We start from the raw sequence: 21,051 nt of genomic DNA, 5'->3' as shown, positions 1-21,051 counted from the left end.
TGAGAACGTAAATCAATTTAATAAATGTCAGATCAATTGAAAATGAAACCATTTAGTTGGCTGCAGGTGTTAGTGTCTCTTTCATATCTCATTATGACATGTTTATAGCTCATGATACTGAATAAATTGAAGCATTTTTGATGAAATGAAACTGATCAGAGAGTGAGGTCACAAGATGATGACCCACAGTCATAGCTTTCTTCATTCAGTTGCTTTCTTCAGGGGTGCACATTGGTGAGTAATCAAATTATGTAGACACAATGGTTAAAGATGAGACCTGGAACAACCATAGCCACCTGGCCACATGTGCAAAACCTAGGGAGTGCACCTTTAAGATAAAAATAGATATGTTTGTATGTGAGAAAGACAAAGGATTGGATTGTCTTTCAGTGTCTGTTTGTCCACAGGCAACAGCAGAGTCAGTCTGACCAAAATGACTGATTAGTGACTGTGGAGGACTAACATGTCCAGCTCCATATCTTCTTCCTCCCACGCCCTTTCTGCCTCTGAAGGCTGAATGTCCTTTGGACTTTAAGCCTCGAAAAAACAACTATCACGTTGTTAACCGAAGCAGCCAGAGCCCGGGGTGGTAGTAGAGGCACCAAGTGGAAAAAAGTCAGTTTTCTTGCCCCCTTTTAGACCTGTGGGAAACTCCGAGACCGCCCCTGGATTAAGTCCCCGCCTTAAAACTCAAATAAGACGGAAGCTTGAAAGGCCGTCAGCCGCCGGGGCTCCGCCCTCGCGCTCCCGGACGCCTTCACAAAGGATTTGACGACGTTCGGGAATTCCGCCTCCAGTTCCTTTTATAGCGCCACTCGTGCCCTGGCAGCGCTCCAGGGCCCCGCCCACCGCGGTCACTTTGACAACACAAAGGACTTCACGGAACTCGTAAGCGCCGCCCTTCTTTCCAAATAAGGTCGGCTTATCCATGTACGGCAAACAATCGGTGCGAGATTGCCCTTTTCTCTTCCTTATCCCGTTTATATGATCGGAGAGGAACTGCGCTTCAGGTTGGAAGCGGTGCGATCATGGCCGAGCGAGTCCAGCAGCCCCCAGCCAAGCGGCTCTGCTGCCGGCCCGGCTACAACCCGGCATGCAGGCAGGGGCAGCGGGCTGGAGGAATTCTGTGTGGCGGCGCGGGGTCCGCTCCTGGAGGGTCGGGGAACGGGAAAACGCACAACCCGGAGTCGCTGCTCGACATCGCGGCGCGCAGAGTCGCTGAGAAGTGGCCGTTCCAGCGGGTGGAGGAGCGATTCGAGCGGATCCCGGAGCCCGTTCAGCGGAGGATCGTATACTGGTCTTTTCCGAGAAGCGAGAAGGAGATCTGTATGTATTCCTCTTTCAACGCCGGAGGAGAGGAAAGTGGAAGTAGCGGGGACAATAATGACGAGACGCAGCTGCCTTTCCTGCGGGGTGTCACTCTGCTGGAGGGTGGCTGGGTGGACAACGTATTGCAAGTCGGTGAGTGGACTGTTACGTTACAGTGGAGAAGGAAAACAGTTGTTGTGACAAACAAAACAACTAACTTAACTCGCACTATTTGCCTTTTCTTCCTGCCATGGAACCGTGCCAGCTTTTTTTAAAGGGCTGGTGTTCGCCTTCCACAGCACTGTTGATAATAAACAATGCAAGGCTAGTTTACACCCGTCTACCCTATAGCTGTGTAAGAACGACTTATTTCCTGATAAGCTCACAATAGCAGCCCACTTCTTGTTTCTGCCCTCTGAGCTGAGCGCACTGAATCGCCCCAGAGCCATCCCAATTGGAAGCTTAGCACTTTGTTCCTATTTTTGTGTCTTTCCAACTCTCCATGCCCCCACCAGTGGGTACGCAGACAAAAGCCCCCCTATATCTTTTCACCACTGGCTAAATAGACGATATTTAGACAGGGTGGGAGGGACGGTGATTTAAAGCCACAGTGCTTCTTGTTTTGTTTGCCAAGCACCTTTGTGAGACAGACAGACGCGTTTCTTGTGTCTCCCCAGCATTTAGTTAAAGCCCAAGCTATATGCAGCTGATGAAGGCAAATATTTTTTCTCCTCCTCCTCTTGACTGCGTTAGTTATGGTAAAGCTGGGAGTAAACAGAGGTGTAAGCTCAGCAACCTCCTGCCGTCCTCTCTGATTGCCTGCCTGCCTGCCTTTCTGCTTTCCTCCCTGCCTGCCTGGTTGGCTGCCTCTGCCAGAGCCACAATATTTCACTGCATTCGTCAGTGCAATAGACTCAGCTGTCAATCCGACTCCCCACCCTTGGAAACGGTTCAGGATTCTAATCCCATTACCCTCCCCAGTTCATCAGAATCTTAATGCATTCAGCAAACAAGATTTTATGCATGATCTTCTTCCTCCCTCCCTCACCCTCTCAATCTCTCTCCCTCGCTTCCCCTCTCTCTAGCTCTCTCATCTTGGCTTACTATCCCTCCAAAGAATCTGTGTGGAGATGGCTTCAGCTCTTGTGGGCTTAGAGAATGTGTAGTGCACAATAGTAGCCATGGAGCAGGCAGACAGGCAGGCAGCTCTCCCTCCCTCTCTGGTCTGTTTACCAGATTCCCCATCATTAGGCTCATTTATGTGCTCACTCTTGGGGCTGTTGGAAGCCGAGCACTCGACTCGAGGTAAAATAAAAAGTGTGAGGAATCGCTTCAAAAGAGATACAGTGTGTGTGTGTGTGAGTGTGTGTGCGTGCTGTGGAAAAACAGTCAGAGAGAGTGTCAAAGAGGGTAACAGGGTCATATTCTGTGGCTGTGAATGTGTGTGTGTGTGTGTGAAAGAGAGAGAAAAGAGTCAGTATGTGTGGGGGTTTGACAAACACTGAGGGGGGATTGTGCATGCATCTGTTTGTGCATGTGTGTGTCTTCGTCTGCACGGGCTGTCAGTCTCATCCCGCATGCTCACAGAGAGTGGAGGATGACAGGCGAGCACACGGCAGAAGAAGGGCACGCTATGCTGATTACAATTTTTGGCCAAGATTTTTATTATTTTATTTTTTTTAGTTGGGGGGGGGGGAGAAAAATAAAGCCAAGGAAGAGAAAATGATAAATAAAAGATGCAATCTACTCCAGGGGACAGGCAGCCACTCGAGGATGAGGGCTTAAAAGCAGGGCAGCATGGGAGGGGGCTGTCAGCCACATGACACACCACATGTATTGGCCCATCAAACACATACAGTGGGTCTGGCCTGAAAAAAAAGTGCACAGTGGTTGTGATGGTGTGTATGTGTGTGCAGGGCTTTGTGTGGCGTCTCGTGTGTGTGCTGTCAATGGGATGGGATTCACTGTTGATGATGAAAGACAGTAGAGCGATAGAAGAGATGTGGAGGTTATTGTGTATGGGGGGAAAAGCTAATATACTTGAATGGATCTGCTGTCGCTATATTCCTCTCCTCCCCCTCTCATCTCCTCCTCTACCTCCCTCTCTCCCAAGTGAGCAGCTATAAAACTCTCCATATTTACTCCCCTAAGGCCAACTACCAGCCCCCAGTCTCCTGTGATTATTTATCTTTTTCTCAAAGACATTAATCACACGCTTTTCCCTTTTTTCCCCTCCATCTCTTTCATACATCAGTGCTGCAGAGAGAATGGATAGGGGGATGGCGTTTAAGGGGAAGAGCAATAGATCGGGCGATATCAGGGAAAGAGGGCGAAGCCTGGAGGGGAAAAAAGTGGGTGGAAAATGCAAAAAAGGGAAAGAGGCATTGAATTGGTGATTGCAGGAGAAGGAGATGCATGAAACTAAAGAATGAATGCTGAGAAGGGGAGAGAGTGAGATGGATGGGTTGTTCTTTCTCCCATGCAAGCTCATCTGTTCCAGTGCCAGCATTTGAGATAAATATTCATGTATGAATGCAAGTGTTATCTAGCAGTCCGCTGCTCCTCGCTTATAATATTGTTACAACGACCCGGCTTCGGCCATCTTGCACTCTTCCTATTGTCGAACCGGGTGATGAATTTGAAGAGGGAGCGGCACAGACATCTAACCTTTAACCTCTGCGTAAGGGTTCTTTATGTAATAATACAATCGAAAAGAAACGCACACGTCCATTCGGTGGACTGTCCAATGGCAACATCTCCATCATAAAAATGATGTTGTCATATGCCGATCACATAAATGTCAGTCAGCAGGTTTCCATGCGCAGTGAAGGCGAGCTACGGTCGTACGACGACACCACTTGATTGGTCTAGTGTCCTTGTCCCAGTACAAGTACTAGCAAGTTATTGAGTGGTGTGTGTTTACTTCCTCTAGTTTAGGTGGCGATATGTCCCCTGTCAACTTGTTAGTGTGTGCCGTTTTACCGCGTGACCTGTTACGCCACAAACAACCTCGTCATCGAAGTATAATATCAGCTGGACTAACGTGTTTACTTGTGTTTTAAAGTTTAAAAGTTTGGGCAGGCAAAACCAAACGTCATGTAAATGCACTGAGTTACTCTCACCAACGTTAGCATTTTCTTTAGCCTGTCGATCAGACAGCACTGCAGGCCTGTAGCCGAGCACCGTTCACCATTCTTAAGGTGCCTGCTCACAACTCAGCATCTGTTCTCCAGCCCCCCTTGTGTAATTTAGCCTCAGCAGCTCATCATGCTGAAACGTAGGCTAGTATTATGGTGCCCCGTCCTCTAATTATAGAATTCAATCCTATGGCTTTAACATGGCATGACAAAGCATGTTTGCACTTCATTACCCTCCTTCCTGTTTTAGTCCTCCAGTCTGGGTCAAGTTCATCTCTTCTCCTCTCATTCATTTATGACACACACTGTCCTGCTGCTGCTCCTCCTCCTCCTCCCTTTGACCCCTAATCCCTGTGTTTCTAACCCCCCCCCCCCCCCCCCCCATCATGTCTGCCTCCAGGGCTTTGTGCCAGGAGTTAAAAAAAATCATAACCCCCCCACCACCACACACATACAGCACCACCACCTCACTCTTACTATCCTGTTACTCTAAGCCCCATGTCCCCAAGGAGTGACATACTGATGCCTGGCATATGTCGCTCTCTGCGATGTCATTAGCACAGGCTACATGCTACAGCCCGCTTATCCCACTCCCCTTGTTAGGCTAATTTCTCAAATGAGGCTACATGTCATTTTATCATGCTGCTGCCCCAAATGCGAGTGATGAGGTGGACACTTGAATGCTTCACATTCAGCAGGCATGAAAGTAGATATGCATATCCTGTAGCCTATTTTGGTGGATTTTCCATGGTGGTGTTGTTGGACGAGGTAGCCTGTAATATTTTGCCTTCCCCTTACCTAGAATATCACAGCGTGTCCATGGGCGTCCTGCCTGTTTGAGTGTGAATGTCATCCTCCTCTGCATCCCCTACTCTGCGTGCGCTTATGTGTGTGCATATGTGTGTGCGTGTGTCGGTCTTGTGCTTCTGCATGCTCATAACTCAGGTTAATTTGTTCACGCTCTAGAGAATCTTAATTAGGTTTCTGCGTCATCTACTCTCACCCTCTTTTTTTTATCATGATGTCAATGAAACGGTGGAATAGCAAGCAAGGCTGGTGTTTCCCCTGTTTTAACCTGTTACCTCTCTGATGGTGAAAATCATAACAAAGGTGCTTCGAAACGTTACGTTTAGCCCCTAAATCGCACACCATTCAGGCAGAATCGTGTGCCAAAAGAATATTTGCACACACTAGTGCATTATATTGTTTGTGGGACAAAACTGTAAGACCTATACCAAGGAGGAATATTTTCTCACAAAAGGTGTCCAGTAATACAGTACACACTTACAAAGGTCTACTTGAAGACCCACATCGACATCTCAGGCAGTCTGTCCATGAAGGTGCAGAATTTGAAGATGCAAAACTTAAATCTTGCATGAGCATGTCATCTGTGAGACGCTATCAGGCTGAGCTGGGTTTTTCATGGGTGAGGGCTTTTTTCTGTTTGTGTGTGGACCGCTTCTTTTCATGTGGGTGGATCTGGTTTTATTTTCCTGTTAGGTTGGAGAGCTCCTTTATCATTTTACAATGCCCATTGAGAATGAGCCCACATGCCTACCACCACCGAAGAAAGGGAGAGACGGAGCGCTTCCGATTATGTTAGTCTGGGTGAAACCAACGTCTTGTAAAGAGGTATAACATGTAACTCGGGACTTACGTGGATACTGACACAACATGACTCAGGAGATTTGGAAAAAGTATGCCCTTGATGATGCTCTTCGTGCTACTTTTTATTCAAGAAAAGTAGAAGGTCTATTAAAAACCTCAAAGTCAGATGATGTTTGTGGGCCCAGCTCTACGATGATCGCACCCAAGGAGCAATGGTCCATGATTCACCCCCAGTCATGTGACTAACCCTGGGCTTGTATCGTCATGGAAACATGCCTGAGCCTGGAGCCAGTGTAAACATCTGGCAGTCCAAGAGGAAGAGAGAGGGAGAGAGAGAGAGAAAGGGGCAGCAACTGCATCCATGTGAAGAGACATGGAGTCTTTAGGGAAAGGACTCTCCCTGAATATGTCTGTCTGAGAGAGACAAGCAGATTTCAGACCTTTGTCCCACGATGTTGAATGGAAAAAGATAGGATGCATTCCAGGTATTGTTAAATGGCAACGCATTAGCTTATTCTGAGAGCTTGTGGAGCTTACATGCAAATTGGACTGTGTAGATGAATGTCTAGACAAACGACCCCTTTTTTCAGTTTGATATATCACTACTATTAGTTATGTAACATTTGTTGTTGTTAAAGAACACGTGGATTGAATGTCCATGAAGATGGGATTTTGTTTAACAGAAGCTGCACGGAACATTCTCCATGTAAAGTGACGCTAGCACAAGCATCTCATTATAATAACTTTTGTTGTGTTTATAATGAGCCTCAGCTCAAGCTCAGTTGCCTCCATCGATCACTTCACCGTCAGCTTTTGCCAGGTTTCCTCCTGGGTGGCCCGCTCAGTGATAAAGGAGACTCTGATATTGCAGTGCTCTTCTTTAGATGGCCACTGGTTCTTTTGCTGTCATGTTCTAGCATTTTCCAGATGGTCCCAGTTCTTGTCACCACCCCAACTCCAAACTCTAAGCAAACCCATTCCCAGTCCCAGATGTGGCCCTCGACAGATTATTCCGTCCACAGATCATAACTTAGCCTAGCCAGCCATGTTCCATCTCCTACACCCAGCCATAACTGTCTGTGTCCAGCTCATGAAATTTCCAAGACCAAAACATGCCATTGGACACACCCTCTACCATCTTAATCTAGCCCCCCAAAGTTCCATTGCTGGTCACAGACGTAGCTGTTTCCCCCTGACCCTCTTAAATCACCAATCCCAGTTCCAGCCCTATAGCCGCCTTGTGTCTGCCACAGATCCTGGTCTTGTTACCACGCTGCCCAATGATCTTGCTTCAAAATTACCCTGCATGCTAATACTGGCACACTTTCAGAGAAGCTCTGTGTACAGGGTCAGCATGAGTTGCTCCTGTTAAAATAAACCAGCTAAAGTAATAAAGTTCCACCATGAGCTCTCTAACGTCTGCCCCAGTCCCCATTCCAGCTTGACTTGTCTCCTGTCCCAGACTGTGGCTGCTGGGTGTGCGTCAGCACAGTTCCTCAGCTGGCTGACTCTGTCTAGGAATCCAGTCCTCCTTCCACAGAGCTCATGCCTCTCTCCTCTCTGTGAGCACGGGGAAAGAGCAGAGGGAAGGGGCGATAGAAAGGCTACTAAATCCACAATGACAAGGCCCTATTAAAGGCCGCTTTTTCTATTTCATTTAATGACTTTTATTACCAGCCGCCTTTCTCTCTTCGATTTGGCAATAATAACAACAGGGGAATGCAGCACTCAGCGTTCTCCTATCTGATGCTCCCCTTCACTTTTTTTTTCTCTTTAATGAATTCCTCTTTGCACCAATGGGCTGCTGAAATAAGCACAAAGCAGTCCAAGACTCCGCTTACTGCAGTGGAAGGTTCCATGTATATGTATGTACTATCTCTGTGTGTGCACGTGTGTGTGTGTGTGTGCGCATTTACTACATTAGTATGAGAATACATGTTCAAGAGTACACATCCTCTCACTGTTGCCACAGAACAGAGCTTCTCTGTGCAGTTTGGTCAACAGCTGTTTCGCCCCAGAAGCCAAACAGCTTTGCATCAGCCCAAGGGCTACAAACAAGTGTGTGTGTGTGTGTGTGTGTGTGTGTGTGTGTGTGTGCGCGCGCACCACACATAATCACTGTATACTACTTTGCATAGACAGATGAAAGTTACCTGCTGTTGTCCCAGATTAGGAGTAGTTTTTTATTATCTAGCCCAGAAAAAATGCAGGGCATGGGAAAGAATATCTTGACTTTTGGCTTGTAGTGCCTAAATATTTCTTGAGGTTGTTCAGGTCTACGGTACAGTAAATAAACTTCTACACCTCAAAGTCCTGCCAATCGGAAAAGAGGCCACCATGGGAACAAGAATATGTCAGTGTTGTTAAAATTCTATTTCTTATCCTTTAATGCCATAAATATCTGTTATGAGTAAGGTTGGAATTTACTCCCTTAAGCTACTTCTTGGACACAAATATGCCCCATAAAATACTTGCACAGCCCTGCAAGTAAAGGTAGAGTTTATCTGTACATGTGAATATAAGCACGAGTGTGTATGACCCGGTGTGTTAATGGCTCTGCAGGCACGTTTATGGCTGTGTGTATGTGTGTCAGGGTGAGGTGTAGGTGAGGCATGCTAATGATAAGAGGGTAGATGACATTCCCATCTGTCATCGTTCCCACTCTATCTATCTCACACACACACACACACACACATTCAGTGCCAGGGCGCCAGTGACTAGGCACCTTAGAATAAACAACAGCAAAGGATGAGGGTTTACCTGCTACTGACCCCTATCGCTCACACACACACACACACACAGACACACACACACACCAACAGAGGTGTTTACGCATTGACTGGTTCCTCCTCCCAGCAATGAGCTGGCCCAATGCTGACCTCTTTCCTTGACTCAAGGGGATTTACTTGAGTCAAAGGTCAATCTGGTACCTCCAGTGTCCGATTGCTGCGTTAGAAAGACTGGCCTATGCACACGTTATTGTTTTCCAATACAAAGAGTACCTGACCAAAGGAAAAGCTGGCTTGCTTGATTGAATGTGAGCAACATTTTCTTACATGTTTAAGTAAGTAATGTCACACTCATTCACCCACTCACTCACTCACTCACACACACACACACACACAAAAACAGGCCCATTGTCTTTGTCCTTTTGTGGAACAATCGGGAACCTGAGCCAGATCAAGAGAGAGAGGGAGTTTACCCCCTTCTCTCTTTTTTGCCTGGCAGGCTCAAGTGCTGTGTGAGCTATGCAGAGGAGGAGGTGCAGTTGTGCCTCTGGCCGTGCCTGGTCCAAAGATGTCGTGGCTGTGTGGCATGTGAGACATGCATTCACCGCTTTGTGGCACACAGAGCTCGACAGGCTCTCCGGGTATGAGAGACAGACAGTCAGACAATGAAAGAAAATGCAAGGCATTCAAATAGATCAAGATGAAGGCTATCAGTTCAATGCGGAATTTAGTTTGCCCTTGTAAAGAGTTTGGTCTTGAAGGAGCTCCTTCCTTGCGTTTTCTCGTCTCGTGCCTCTCGTGATCACTCCGCACTTACCCGGGTCTGTCCTCCTCTTTTACGGACTCCTTCCTTCTCATGAGCCATAATGATCTCTTTTTCCCCCCCTTCTCAGTTTTCCAGTTTCATTTCCCAAGCCAGGCAATAGAAACTCATATCTTATTTACACTCCCCCTATCTAGATACAGCATGTTTCCGTAGTGCTTCCTGTGTCTAAACTCCCAAAGGAAGGCTAGCTGGTTAGCTAGCTCCTACTTACTGCACTGTGTTCAGTGTTAGCCTGCAACCAGAGCTCTGAGGCTATCACTGTGGCTACATTTAGAAGCTCTTTGTGTGTGTCGCTGTCTGGAGTTATTAGGGCTGTTTGATTTGATTTGTTGTGGTGTATTTCTTCCAGGTTTTTTAAATGACCCTGAGGCCCTAACCTGACAACGTACACTCTTAACATAAAACACTTTGGATTTGTTGGGGGCCGAGTACAGGGAGGCCTTTATGCCACTTTTTCTTGTCTGATATAAGCAACCATGGGTATCTACCAATACAGATATTAGTCGTTTTAAACCACTAAGGCAGTGGTCAGCAATTGGTGGCCCGTGGAGTGCAGATTCATATGTTGCTAGAAGTGACTGATAAATTAAATTGCTAAATGTTTGGTTTGAAAAATAAAAATAAAGACACTGCTGGTCTGTAAAATATCTGCTTGCATATGTTAGGCTCAAAGAAGAAGCAGTAATTCTTAAAACTGAAATGATGCACAATAAATATTAACAGTGTGTATCTCACACGCATTTGTCTTCGTAACAAGCTGGTGATTAAAGGCAACGTCCACATTAGTGTGCGCTTAAGGCCGCAAACGTGGGTTTTTGTGTCTGACTGAGGACGTTTTAAGGCACTTTGCCTGATGAAGGTACAATGTTTTGGCCCAATATTCAATTGCTTACAAAAACATTGGCCCTCTGCCACATTTACTTGCTGATCCCTGCACTAAGGTGTTTATACTAATACATTTACCACCGAGCCACGGCTGTATAACCCATACTCTCTAAATGGAACACATTTTTCCAAGCATAATTGTGTTAACTTGCACTTAATTCACATAACTAGTGATTTAAATAAGACTGTTTCATGCGGTTATTGTCATGCAATACCGAACATGTGAAAAGTTCAGGGTTCTTTTGTTTGGAAAAAGTTGTTTGTTAAGAATCCAGCATTCATTCCAGAAGAGAAATTATCACAGAATGCTGGTTTCAAATCTGAGGTTCTCAGCATTGAGAGAAGATCATTTAATACCATAGCCTGTCCTATGTTTTTAGTGAGTATTATAGTTGCTGGGTTTGAATCCCTGCTCAATGCAGTACATCTATTGCTATAACCTTTTGCCAGAAATACGCTGTGACCCTTCTTTACCAAGAGTGGCTTTTGGGAAATTAGTGCCATAAATCAGGTTGTGCTATGGCTCATAGAACCACAAAGGGCTTGAGCTCAGATGAAGTACAGTTCTATCATTGTTGTTCCTTGGCATTGTTGACCATTCTGACTCCCACCGCGTTTTATTGCCATCCAGTCTGTCTGCATTGTTGTCAAGAAAACCTGCTATCTGTCTGCCTGTCTGTCTGTCTGCCTGGTTGTCTGGCCAGGTGTGAGCTGGATAGCTGTCCCTCCTGGGTGGCTACATCCCCTCACCTCCGACCCCCCTCACAGCCAGTGACAGACCAGCCCAGGGAGACGTGGGTAATGGTCATCTCTGATGTACAGCCTGACTCAATCGGACTGGATGGCAGACACATGCCTAAAATAACAAAAGGAGGGGAGAGAGAAAGAGGGGGGGGGGAGATAGAGGGAGGGAGGAGGGGAGTGAAAGAGCGAAGCGATCGATAAAGCAGGGACACATTGCCTAATAAAGATTTATTCCTTTTTTTCCCCTCGCCATCCGCCTTGGCAGGGCAAGGAGGGGGAGGAGAGAATGTGATTAGTGTACTTCTTCTCCCAGGGTGCCTCTGATAGCGCGTGCGTACGCGTGCACAGCAGTATGTCCCGTATACCCCAATGTGTTTTGTGTGTTTTTGCATCTCTTGTGTGTTTATCGCAAATGTGTCTCTTTCTCTCTCCCGAGAGCAAAGGGGGTTAAAAACAGTTTCTGTCGTTTGTTCTGCCAGTAGTGGCACCAGCAGCTGCAGCTGTGTCCCTCTCTCTGCCTCCCTCTGTCTCTCTATCTCTATCTCTTCCTGTCAGCTAATATTTAGTTAATCTTTGGTCTGGGACCTGCGGGACTGGCCGAAGCTCCTGGTGCCCCATCCATCTCACACTGATCTATATTCCATGCTGGATCCCTGTGCCATTAACCACCACCAAGGGGGAGGAGAGAAGGGGATGGAGAGGTAGAACAAGTAGGAAAGGGCAGATGGGTGGAGGGAGCACGGTAGGGAGACAAGAGAGTGATGTAGAGAGAATGCCGTCTCAACACTAAATGAAGGAAAAAGGGAGGTGGTTCAAACATTTCTGCTGTGCACAGAAATCCCCCTTTTAATGGAAAAGTCCAAATCAAAAAAAAAATGCAATTCAAGAAATGTGCTTGGAGTGCATTCGTTAGACTCTTTGTTTATTTTTTTAGAGAACACTGAACCATTCGTTCTCCTCCCGCCTCTCCCTATTTACCGCCTTATTGAAGCGGCCCTGATCATTAATATGAGAGGAGCAGGTGTAATTACTTTGGGGGGGGTTAGGGGTGAAGTGCAAGGAAGTGTCAAATAAAAGGTGGCATAGGTAGGAAGGAGGTTAAAAGAAAAACCGAGGGAGTGAGTGATCTGTATGCAGCGAATGGGCCATTTCATTGATATGCGTTGTGTAGTTATGATGGGGTCCACCTGCAAAGGCTCCAAGTGCTGAGTCACTCACTAACGCACAGACTAAATGCTTTTATCCCAGACGCCTGGTCCATTTGAATGGAATATAATAGGCTATAAAGTGCTTTGCTAGCAGTGGCTGCTTGCCCCGTGGCAAACCCTTGTCCCTTGCTTCCCCACTCCAAATCTCATTTCACCACTTTTATCGAAACAAAGTGTGTTTATGCTCTGCTTTCATTACATCCTCTCTTTTTTTTGTTCCCCTGTCAATGTTTTCTTGTCTTTCCATCCTCTTTGCGTGTTGTTTGTGCTGTAATGCTTCTCGTGCAGCCAGAGAGAGCTCCGTCTTTTAGCTTCACTCTTTCTCGCTGCACTCCCTACATACACCCCCAACTTCTGGGGGGGGGGGGGGGTTGGGGGGGGCACCTGTTTGGGATCTTGGTGTGTGTTTGGGGTCATGCCTTCAGGTCATGTGTAATGAATAGCAGGTCTGTTGGCAAAGCACAACTGGCTAAGAGGGAGCTAGCCAGAAAATAGCAGAGCACTGATGGAATAAGAGGAGGAGGATGGAGAAATGGATGGATGGAGGGAGGGAGGGAGGGAGGGAGGGGGGGGCTAGAGAAATGAGGGAGCAGGAGAACCAGCAAGGGAGGAAAGAAATAGTGGTTGCAAAGCCAGTGAGCCTTAACCACCTTCTGTCAGTCTGTCTGCTCTCAGTGCTGTTTTCTCTCTCATAGGAATCTAATGTCTTTTCCACTGTCCTCTTTCCAAGCCTCCGCCACCACCATCTCCCCCTTCTCTCTTCTCCATCCTCTCTGTATTGCTTGCTGGGGTTTTTTCCCCGTCTTACTCCCCTCCATCTCCTCTCACTTTCCCTTTCCCCCGTTAAAACTCTTCCCCGAAGTCTGCTCGCTGTCTTCCCTTGCTACCTCCCCTCCCTTTCTCTCCCTACGTCCTTCCAGCTGCTGGCCAGGGGAACAGCTGACTAAATCTAAAGCTGGGCCCCGTGGCTCTGGCCCCAGCCCCAGCTCTGCCACAACCTCCTCCTATTCCCAGCCCCTCTCCCACACACCCTCCCTCCATTCCTCCTCTGGCCTCTAGCCCTGGCTCCTCTCTCAGCAGCCCCAGTCCAGCTCTGGCCCTGTGCTGAGCCTCGGTTCGAGCTCTGCCCGACTGTTAGCGGTTCCCTTTAACCATCCCCCTCTATCCCACTTCACAGCTGAAAAGGCTTAAAACCATTCTCTCTCTCTCTCTCTCTCTCTCTTTGTGTGTATGTGTATGTGTGTGTGTTGTGCCTATAAGCCCGGCCTTGTCTCTTTCTCGTTTTTTCACTCTTGTCTTTCTTTCTAATTCTCTCTCTCTTCCCTCCTCCCTTCTCTGACGGGGCTGTAGCAGGGGCCCCTGGTACTGTCCCAACATATCTGGACTGAGGCCTTATCCAGGTTGGCTGCAGTTCAGTTCTCTGGCTCCTATACCCAGTGTCTCTAGCCAGGCATCTTTCTTTCTCTGGCTACCAATGTTAGACACTGTAACTCATTGTGGCATGCTTTACTCCAAGCCACGTTGAGCTTGTACATTTGGTCGTTTCTGGCCCGACACTTCCCGCGACGCACTTTGACTCCTCGTGTGTTTCTTTGTCTCCTCGTCTCTTGCTCCCGTACATCTCTTTAACTGGTGTAGACAGACTGCCCGAGCACACACACGCACGCTACGCACGCGAGCATGTGCATCATACAAGATTGTGAGGCGCACGACACATGATTGGCAGCAGGGGGGAGATGAGGAGTGGGGGGTGGTACAGCAGGGTTTGTGGGCCTCGTCACATCTGCAGGCAAGCCGGGGGCTCGGATTTAATCGCTGCCCAAGGAGGAGAGCCTTTGTCCCCTCCTCCTCTCCTCCTCTCCTCCTCCTCCTCCCTCTCAGCCTCTGTGGACGTCACAGCGACAGTACGTGCTTGTGTGATCAGGTGCAGGCCTTTGAACGGCCACGGCCCACAGAAGACACCTGTCAATGCGCTTCCTCTCTAACACCCGACTACACTGAGCCGAGTGACAGAGGAAAGTTTACAGGCGACTCGACGCAGCTACACACACTCAACCGCACACCCTTTGAGCAGAAGTGGGCCAGTGTGTAGTGCAGGCAGGAAGAAGAAGAAGGAGAAGCAGTCAGTCTGCTCGAGTTGAAGCAACGTCACAATCTTTCAGCCCACTCTCTGTCTGTCTAATGCCCAATACAGCTTTGTCGTTCCCTCTGTCTTTGTCATATTTTTTGGGTTTTGTTTTTCTTTCTGTGTGTGTGTGGGGAGAGGAAACTGGGGGTGTGGGAGGTAACATAAGTTTCCTTTGGAGACGTGATTTCTCTTGCTGACTGACAGATGCAGCGCGATGAAAGCAAATCACAATGTGCCACAGACTTCAAAGGTTCCTGTGTTCTGCCATTTGTTGGCAACAATGCACAACAACCTCTCTCCCTGTGTGGATTTCTTCAAAACAGGGCGGGAAAGATTTAGAGGAAATGAAGGCAGACGACAAAGAAGGAACCATCCAAACAGCTAACGGGGGGGTAGAGGAAGGAGAAAGGGTGCTAAATACACGGTTACTGATTTGACAAAGTTTTAAAGAAGTTTCTTTGTTTTGGTTCCTCACTCTGGGGCTTGTATTTACTCTATGGAACATGTGTGTGTGTGTGTGTGTGTGCTTTATATGGACCACTACATTCGTAATTAACTAAGTGTAAAAGCCAAGATGAAGTAAGCCGCTTGGTTCTGCTCTCCTAACCTTATAGTCTCTTCCTCCTCCTCCTCCTCCTCTTTACCATTCATTCTTTCTCTTGTCCAGGATGGCACCCATTGACTGCCACTGACCTAATTTGGGCAAATTTCACTGACCTACTTCATGGGTGACTGCTGACTTGCCCACGGGAGGGGATTCTCTCACACACACATATTCTTGTCCACATTATGAATATAGAGACCCTCAACTTTCAGGATTGCGCTGGTGCCGGGAATTCACCCTCTCCCTTGTGCCTCTGCCCCTGCCCCCCCTCCCTGGCACTGACATCCCACATGAGCATAATGAGGATCTGAGAGAAAAGACGTGGTAAAATATAAACAAAGCAGTTGGCCTTTGTTTCATATTGTCTCGGAGGTGACATAATCCTTCCCCTCGCTGGTCTCAGAAGAGACATGATCAACATAATTGCACACAGATATGATTATTCTTCTGTCATCTATGAAAATGCTAATTTGACCAATTTCTATCACACGGCGTGGCGACGCGTTGACAGCACAGCCGGTCACAGTCATTCTCTTCCAAACTTGGATGGACAGAGACGACCACTGTCGACGGCGCAGCGGTGATCCCACAGGAGGATTTGCATCTTAAACCCACTTGAATTAAAATGAATTCAAGCATCGTTGCATTCCGGCAGATTAGGTCCCATTCGACCGGGCACATGTGATCCTCTGGAGGGTTTTGGAAATGCTGCTGTCATAGCTGGATTACTTTTGCTCTTTTCAATGTGAGAATAATTAGTAATAAACGTGTGTGTCTGCAGCCTCCCACGAGGACATGGCAGTTGGAAGCAAGTCTAACCTGATAACCTGAAGTTTTGGTCATGCTCGTGTATTATTCTTTGTGTTTTTAAGTGCTGCTGTGCGTGTGTGTGTGTGTGTGTGTGTGTGTGAAAGAATGGCAGAGGTATTTGCATTGCTCTTTCTATGTGTGTGGACCTGCCCGCTTTACTGTGTGTGCGTCCGTGTTTTCCCTCATGTATGCCTCGACAATTGCGGCTCCTGGATGCAAACGCACACACTCGCTCGGTCACACTCGCACGTTGTCATGGTAACGCATACAGATGTCAACAAAAGATGCTATGGGGTGAACATTGTCTCCCTCTTGTCCAGCAGGGTGCAATTTATCTCAATGTGGCAATGAAAGGCAGCTATTTACATGAAACAAGAGCTGTTTCTGGGAAATAGGGGTCTCTATGAAGGTTTTGATGTCAGCTGCCTGCTTTTAGCTTGAGAGTGGAAACCTAAACCATCTAGAGAGCGAGAGGAACGAGCTGTAAACCTACTGAGAGAGCTCAATTCCCTCATGTGGTTGCAGCTCTTTACCTCGTCTCTCACTGTTTCCCCCTTCAGCACACTTGCAGAAGGCAAAGCGTAGCATGTGATTTTAGATGCGTACAGTTTGCGCTGAGTAAATCTAACCCCCTTGCTTTATAGCTTATCCTTAAGAGAGTGGTCCTAACATCAACGTCAATATTAACAGGAATAGCCTGCAGGCAAGAGAATCGACCACCAAGATTCAGCAGAGACATATTCAACCTTTCTCTTGTTCCTCTTGTTCCCCCTCTTCACTCCTCACTCCTCTCTCCCTCACTTGTCTTCATCCCAGTTATTCCTGTTCAGCTGCAACAACCCCGTCGATCGCGGTGCCAGGTGGCTGGGATATTTCTCACTGGGTTACCTTTGTTTGGCGTGCACTTCTGTGTTTGTCCGTGTGTGTGTGTGTGTGTGTGTCTGTGTACAAGGTGCAACTTGTACACACGTGCACAACATGTCTGGCAGGGGTGTGTGTGGCTTTAACACAAGCTCAGCAGCTATTTGAGAGATGCTGGATGATGTGTGTCAAGTGATATTAACTGTGAGGGAACCACACACACAACCTCTTCCTCCATTCACTCCTCCCTCTGCATTGCCCTGGACTGTGTCGGCCGTGGTTAGTGTGAGCTATGACACTTTTCGTCGGGGTTTAAGGGGTGGAGGTTGCCACGTCTGATGTATGAGGCCTCACATCTCTCTGGGTAGAGTGGACACTTTGGCCTACATAAGCTCTGGGAAGGTCAGCCCATACACCCGTTGAACAGACACAGATACGTTGCACCTGACCCACATTACTCTCGCTGTGCTCTTTTGTAATTTCATAGTGTAAACAGAGATGTGGTTAATGTGTGGATTATATGTCTGCGGCGGTCGTCCTGTGCCTGCTTGTTGTGAATCGCTTGTGTCTCTGTCGTCGCTTTGCTGCTGTGTTACCTGTAAATCCAGGTCAACCTCAGACACTTTTATGCACGCTCATACTCGAACGCCGCCGTGGAAGAATGAAAGCGGCATGCAAGAGGTTAACCCATTTTCTCGGTGGTGTTTTTGTGCGCGTGTTCCCATCTGTGTCAGGTAATAATGTGGAAGTATGAGTAGTGGGGCCAGTGTGCTCAGTGCTTTAATGGGACAGTCTGAGCCAGGGGATGTTGGGCAAGGGCGGGTTTATACCAGGATGTGGCATGTGCTGCCGAACAGGAACGAGTTGAGTGTGACCTCAGTGACTCCAGGAAGGAAGGGGTTAAGCACGAGCCGGCAGAGCTGCATGGGCTGCGTTACGCAAAGTGGCGGCTGGCTGGAGCTGAAAGGGGAAGTGCTGAGCTCAGAGGAACACTGGCTCAGGGCCATTACTCCCTCCTCCCTCCACTGAAACCCCCCCCTTTGCCTCCCTGGCCCTTCTCCCCGCCTCCCTGCTACAGCTGAGCGCTCCCCATGCTTCCCACCGCCAGGCGTGGTGATGTGTGTTTGTGTGTCTGTGTGCCTGTACTGGAATGCAGCTTCCCCCTCGGCTGGGGCCTGTGTGTGTGTGTGTTTTTATGTGTGTGTGTGGGTGTACACGTGTGTGCGTGTGTATGTGTGTGCGTGTCTGTCTGGAATGATGCCTCTCGTTGTCTAGTGCGTGACGTCAGTATACACAACGGGTCAGCTTAGGGCTAGGCAACATTCCCCTTTGTGTGTGGGTGTGCGTGCATACATTTGTGCGCGCGTGAGTGCGTGTGTGTGTGAGTGAGTGAGTGCATGTGTTTTTGTCATGGGAGGGGGAAACAGGGGAGGAGTCAGTTATTGGAGAGAGGAAGAATAAGGAGGGGCTGTTTGTGAGCAGGAAGAGGTTGACTGCAGAGAGTCACTGAAACCAGTGTGCGTGCATGCATGAAGGCGACATGAGGTGTGTGTGTGTGTGTGTGTGTGTTGCAATATGTGAGGTGACTTTCCAAATGATATGTGAAGGTTAAAAGAGTGTAAGGTTATTTCCTCGCAAGAATAAGTGAACCTAGAAACACACACACAAACTTGCCCGTGTGCACTCGCAGCCATGCTGCAGTTCTCTGTCTGTTGCACTGTTGGGGTCCAGCTGTTTCCATATGCAAATGAATTCTGTCCACTTTCCCCCAGCTTCCACTCTTATGTTTTCCTCTTATGTTGTGCAAGCGTTTATCTGAATCCAGTTTCTACTTTTCTTTCTTCTGTATGACAAATTTTTGGAGATAGGTTTATCAAAAAGTTTTAGGGCAAAGTTCAAGTCAAGCAAGAGGAACACGTCAGATGTCATTTGTAGGGCTGCAACTAAGGATTATGCTCAATTAGTTGAGAAAAATGACTTGTTTTAATGATTTTATTTTTGTTATGTGGAGCAAAGAAACCAAAGAAAATTGTTAGGAAGGGAGAATACATTGCTTGGACCCAAATGCACGATAAAAGATTCAAGGGTCTTTATTGTCCTCTTGATCAGACAAACACAATCAAAACAATCACTTCTTCCTAGAAGTTGAATTAATAAGACAAAACTTGGCACTTGAGCTAACGTGGCAAAAGGCGAAACAGACTTGGACTCTGACGTGTTCTCTGCGAGCATAAATGGCACACTGGCACATGACCAAGGGACTGGGGACACTATATAGAGAAGAGGGAATCAAGGCCAGGTGCAAGTGATTACTTAAGGATCACCAGGTGAAGTGCATGAGGGAATTATGGGAGATGTGTCAAGATGACTGAAGAAACCACGTGACAGGAAGACATGGCGGTTTACCAAAATAAAAGGGGAAGTGAAAATCAAACCCACACTAAAAGTGACATGAACTTAACGTGACTTTAAACCTAAACTACCTCAAGAACTGAACTTACCAAGACAAAAACATTAACAGAACAAAAAATTCTAATTTAAGTAGAAAAAGCAGCAATCTTGTTTTAATTGTTAAAAGTGGATTATCAATGAATTCACCAACTGATAAATAATCGTTGCAGCCCTAGTCGTTTGGCACATTTCCTCAAATTCTGCAAATTATCGTCTTCGAGATTCAAGCTCAAGCAAGTGGACCTGTTTTGTTGAGTTAAGATTTTTTCCCAGGGGCTTCTCGAGTTGTACATATACACATATGTATGTTCTACACACGCATGGCAAAAAGAAATTGCGTAGTTGCCCTATTTGTTTAATCGTCCCTTTCTTTCTCTTGACCGATATTGACCAGCTCCTCTTGAACACTCGAGGCTTCCCCTCTCCAGGAAAAAGGACACTGCGCTTTAATGTCTTGACCGTATAGGTTTGTCATTAGAAAGAGACTCAAGTCACTGAACTAGCGGACAATGGCTTTTCAATGGATCCCATTACCTTCATTCTATAGCTTGCGTGGCTCTACTGGGACAGACCCCCCCCCCCCCCCCCCCCCTCCTAATTACGCACATTCATTTGTAGCCAGCTGTAATTTCATTCACACTAATGAACCTTGCACATGGATTGGGATAATGTATAGTTAATGTACAGCCCGGAGACAGAATTAGCAGGCCATCGGCTTCTCCAGTGACATTTGCTGAATAGCAGCTAAAGGCGCAGTTCACCTAATATCGCACAGGTACCGTTCTGAAGTTACACGCAAGAGTCATTTTAGGTGTTAAATAGTTAAGTGACACACACTCCTTTCAGAATTATTATTATTCCGTGCTACCAGGATTCATCTGTTCAGCTTGCACTCATTTGTTAAAAGGAGACATTGATACTACTTTTGAAGTATTTATAGTAAATATGAAGCTCCATCTAATAGCGAGCTGGTAACAAAATCTAGCTACAGGGAGGAGCTACAACTGGAAGTCACTTTCCGAGGCTTGCTGTTCTCTTGTGAAGAATGCAGCAGGAGATTGTCTTAGTCAAACGCGTTCAAAACAGCCGGGTTATGTCCAGACATTTACTCGGACACACGGACGTAAGTTCACGTCTGAAAGCAGCTTTGTGTCATCTGGCCCACAAGTTTGTTAAAGCGCCTTTAACAAATAAGATATGGCGTTTTTGGAGGTGATCGGCGCTGTCCCAGTCGCTGTGCTTAGTTAAGCTAAGAGGAGTCTAAAATGGAGGAAGAAGCAGCAGCCCTGGTCGCTGGCTCTAAACTTATTATCCATCAATAATTTGTTAATGGGGAATTTCCATTATCAGGATAATCATGAATGTGGGAAATCATTCATATTTCATGTGAGTGTCTTGAAAAGTTTGCTTTGAACCTTTCCAGTCAGCCCAAGTCCATAAGATTCATGTTATTCACTTTAAAAATGTGTCATCTCAGCAACACAAAAGAACAATTTGCTTCTTTTCAAACATCATTTCAGCACGTTGGCATATTTTTACATTCATGAATCACAAGTGTTTTAATTTGGATGGTCATGACACCAAATTGTCATATTGTTTCATGCCTAGTTGTGACTCATCGCTTGCTAAGACATCATTATCATATTATCAACAATCCTCTCAGCTCGAACGCTCAAACAGATTCCCCAAAATGTTAAACTACAGCGTTCCTCTATTAAACCGCTTAGACCGAGGCTGCATTTTCTCCTCGCT

At 47.0% G+C, this 21,051-nt stretch overlaps 1 protein-coding gene across 1 annotated transcript in view; it reads left to right on the top strand.

Annotated features, from left to right (window-relative positions):
- Nucleotides 1–643: 643 nt before the first annotated feature.
- Nucleotides 644–21,051, top strand: part of LOC131464346 (zinc finger SWIM domain-containing protein 6-like) — a 49,003-nt gene continuing 28,595 nt past the window's right edge. Inside the window, exon 1 of the mRNA XM_058636776.1 lies at nt 644–1,461. Within this exon, the coding sequence (XP_058492759.1) occupies nt 1,029–1,461 (433 nt within the window). The 5' untranslated portion in view covers nt 644–1,028. The remainder of the gene's footprint in view (nt 1,462–21,051) is intronic.

This window comes from Solea solea, chromosome 8, assembly GCF_958295425.1.
Source record: "Solea solea chromosome 8, fSolSol10.1, whole genome shotgun sequence".
Taxonomy (NCBI): Eukaryota; Metazoa; Chordata; class Actinopteri; order Pleuronectiformes; family Soleidae; genus Solea; species Solea solea.
This window is presented reverse-complemented; position numbering and strand designations above follow the sequence as displayed.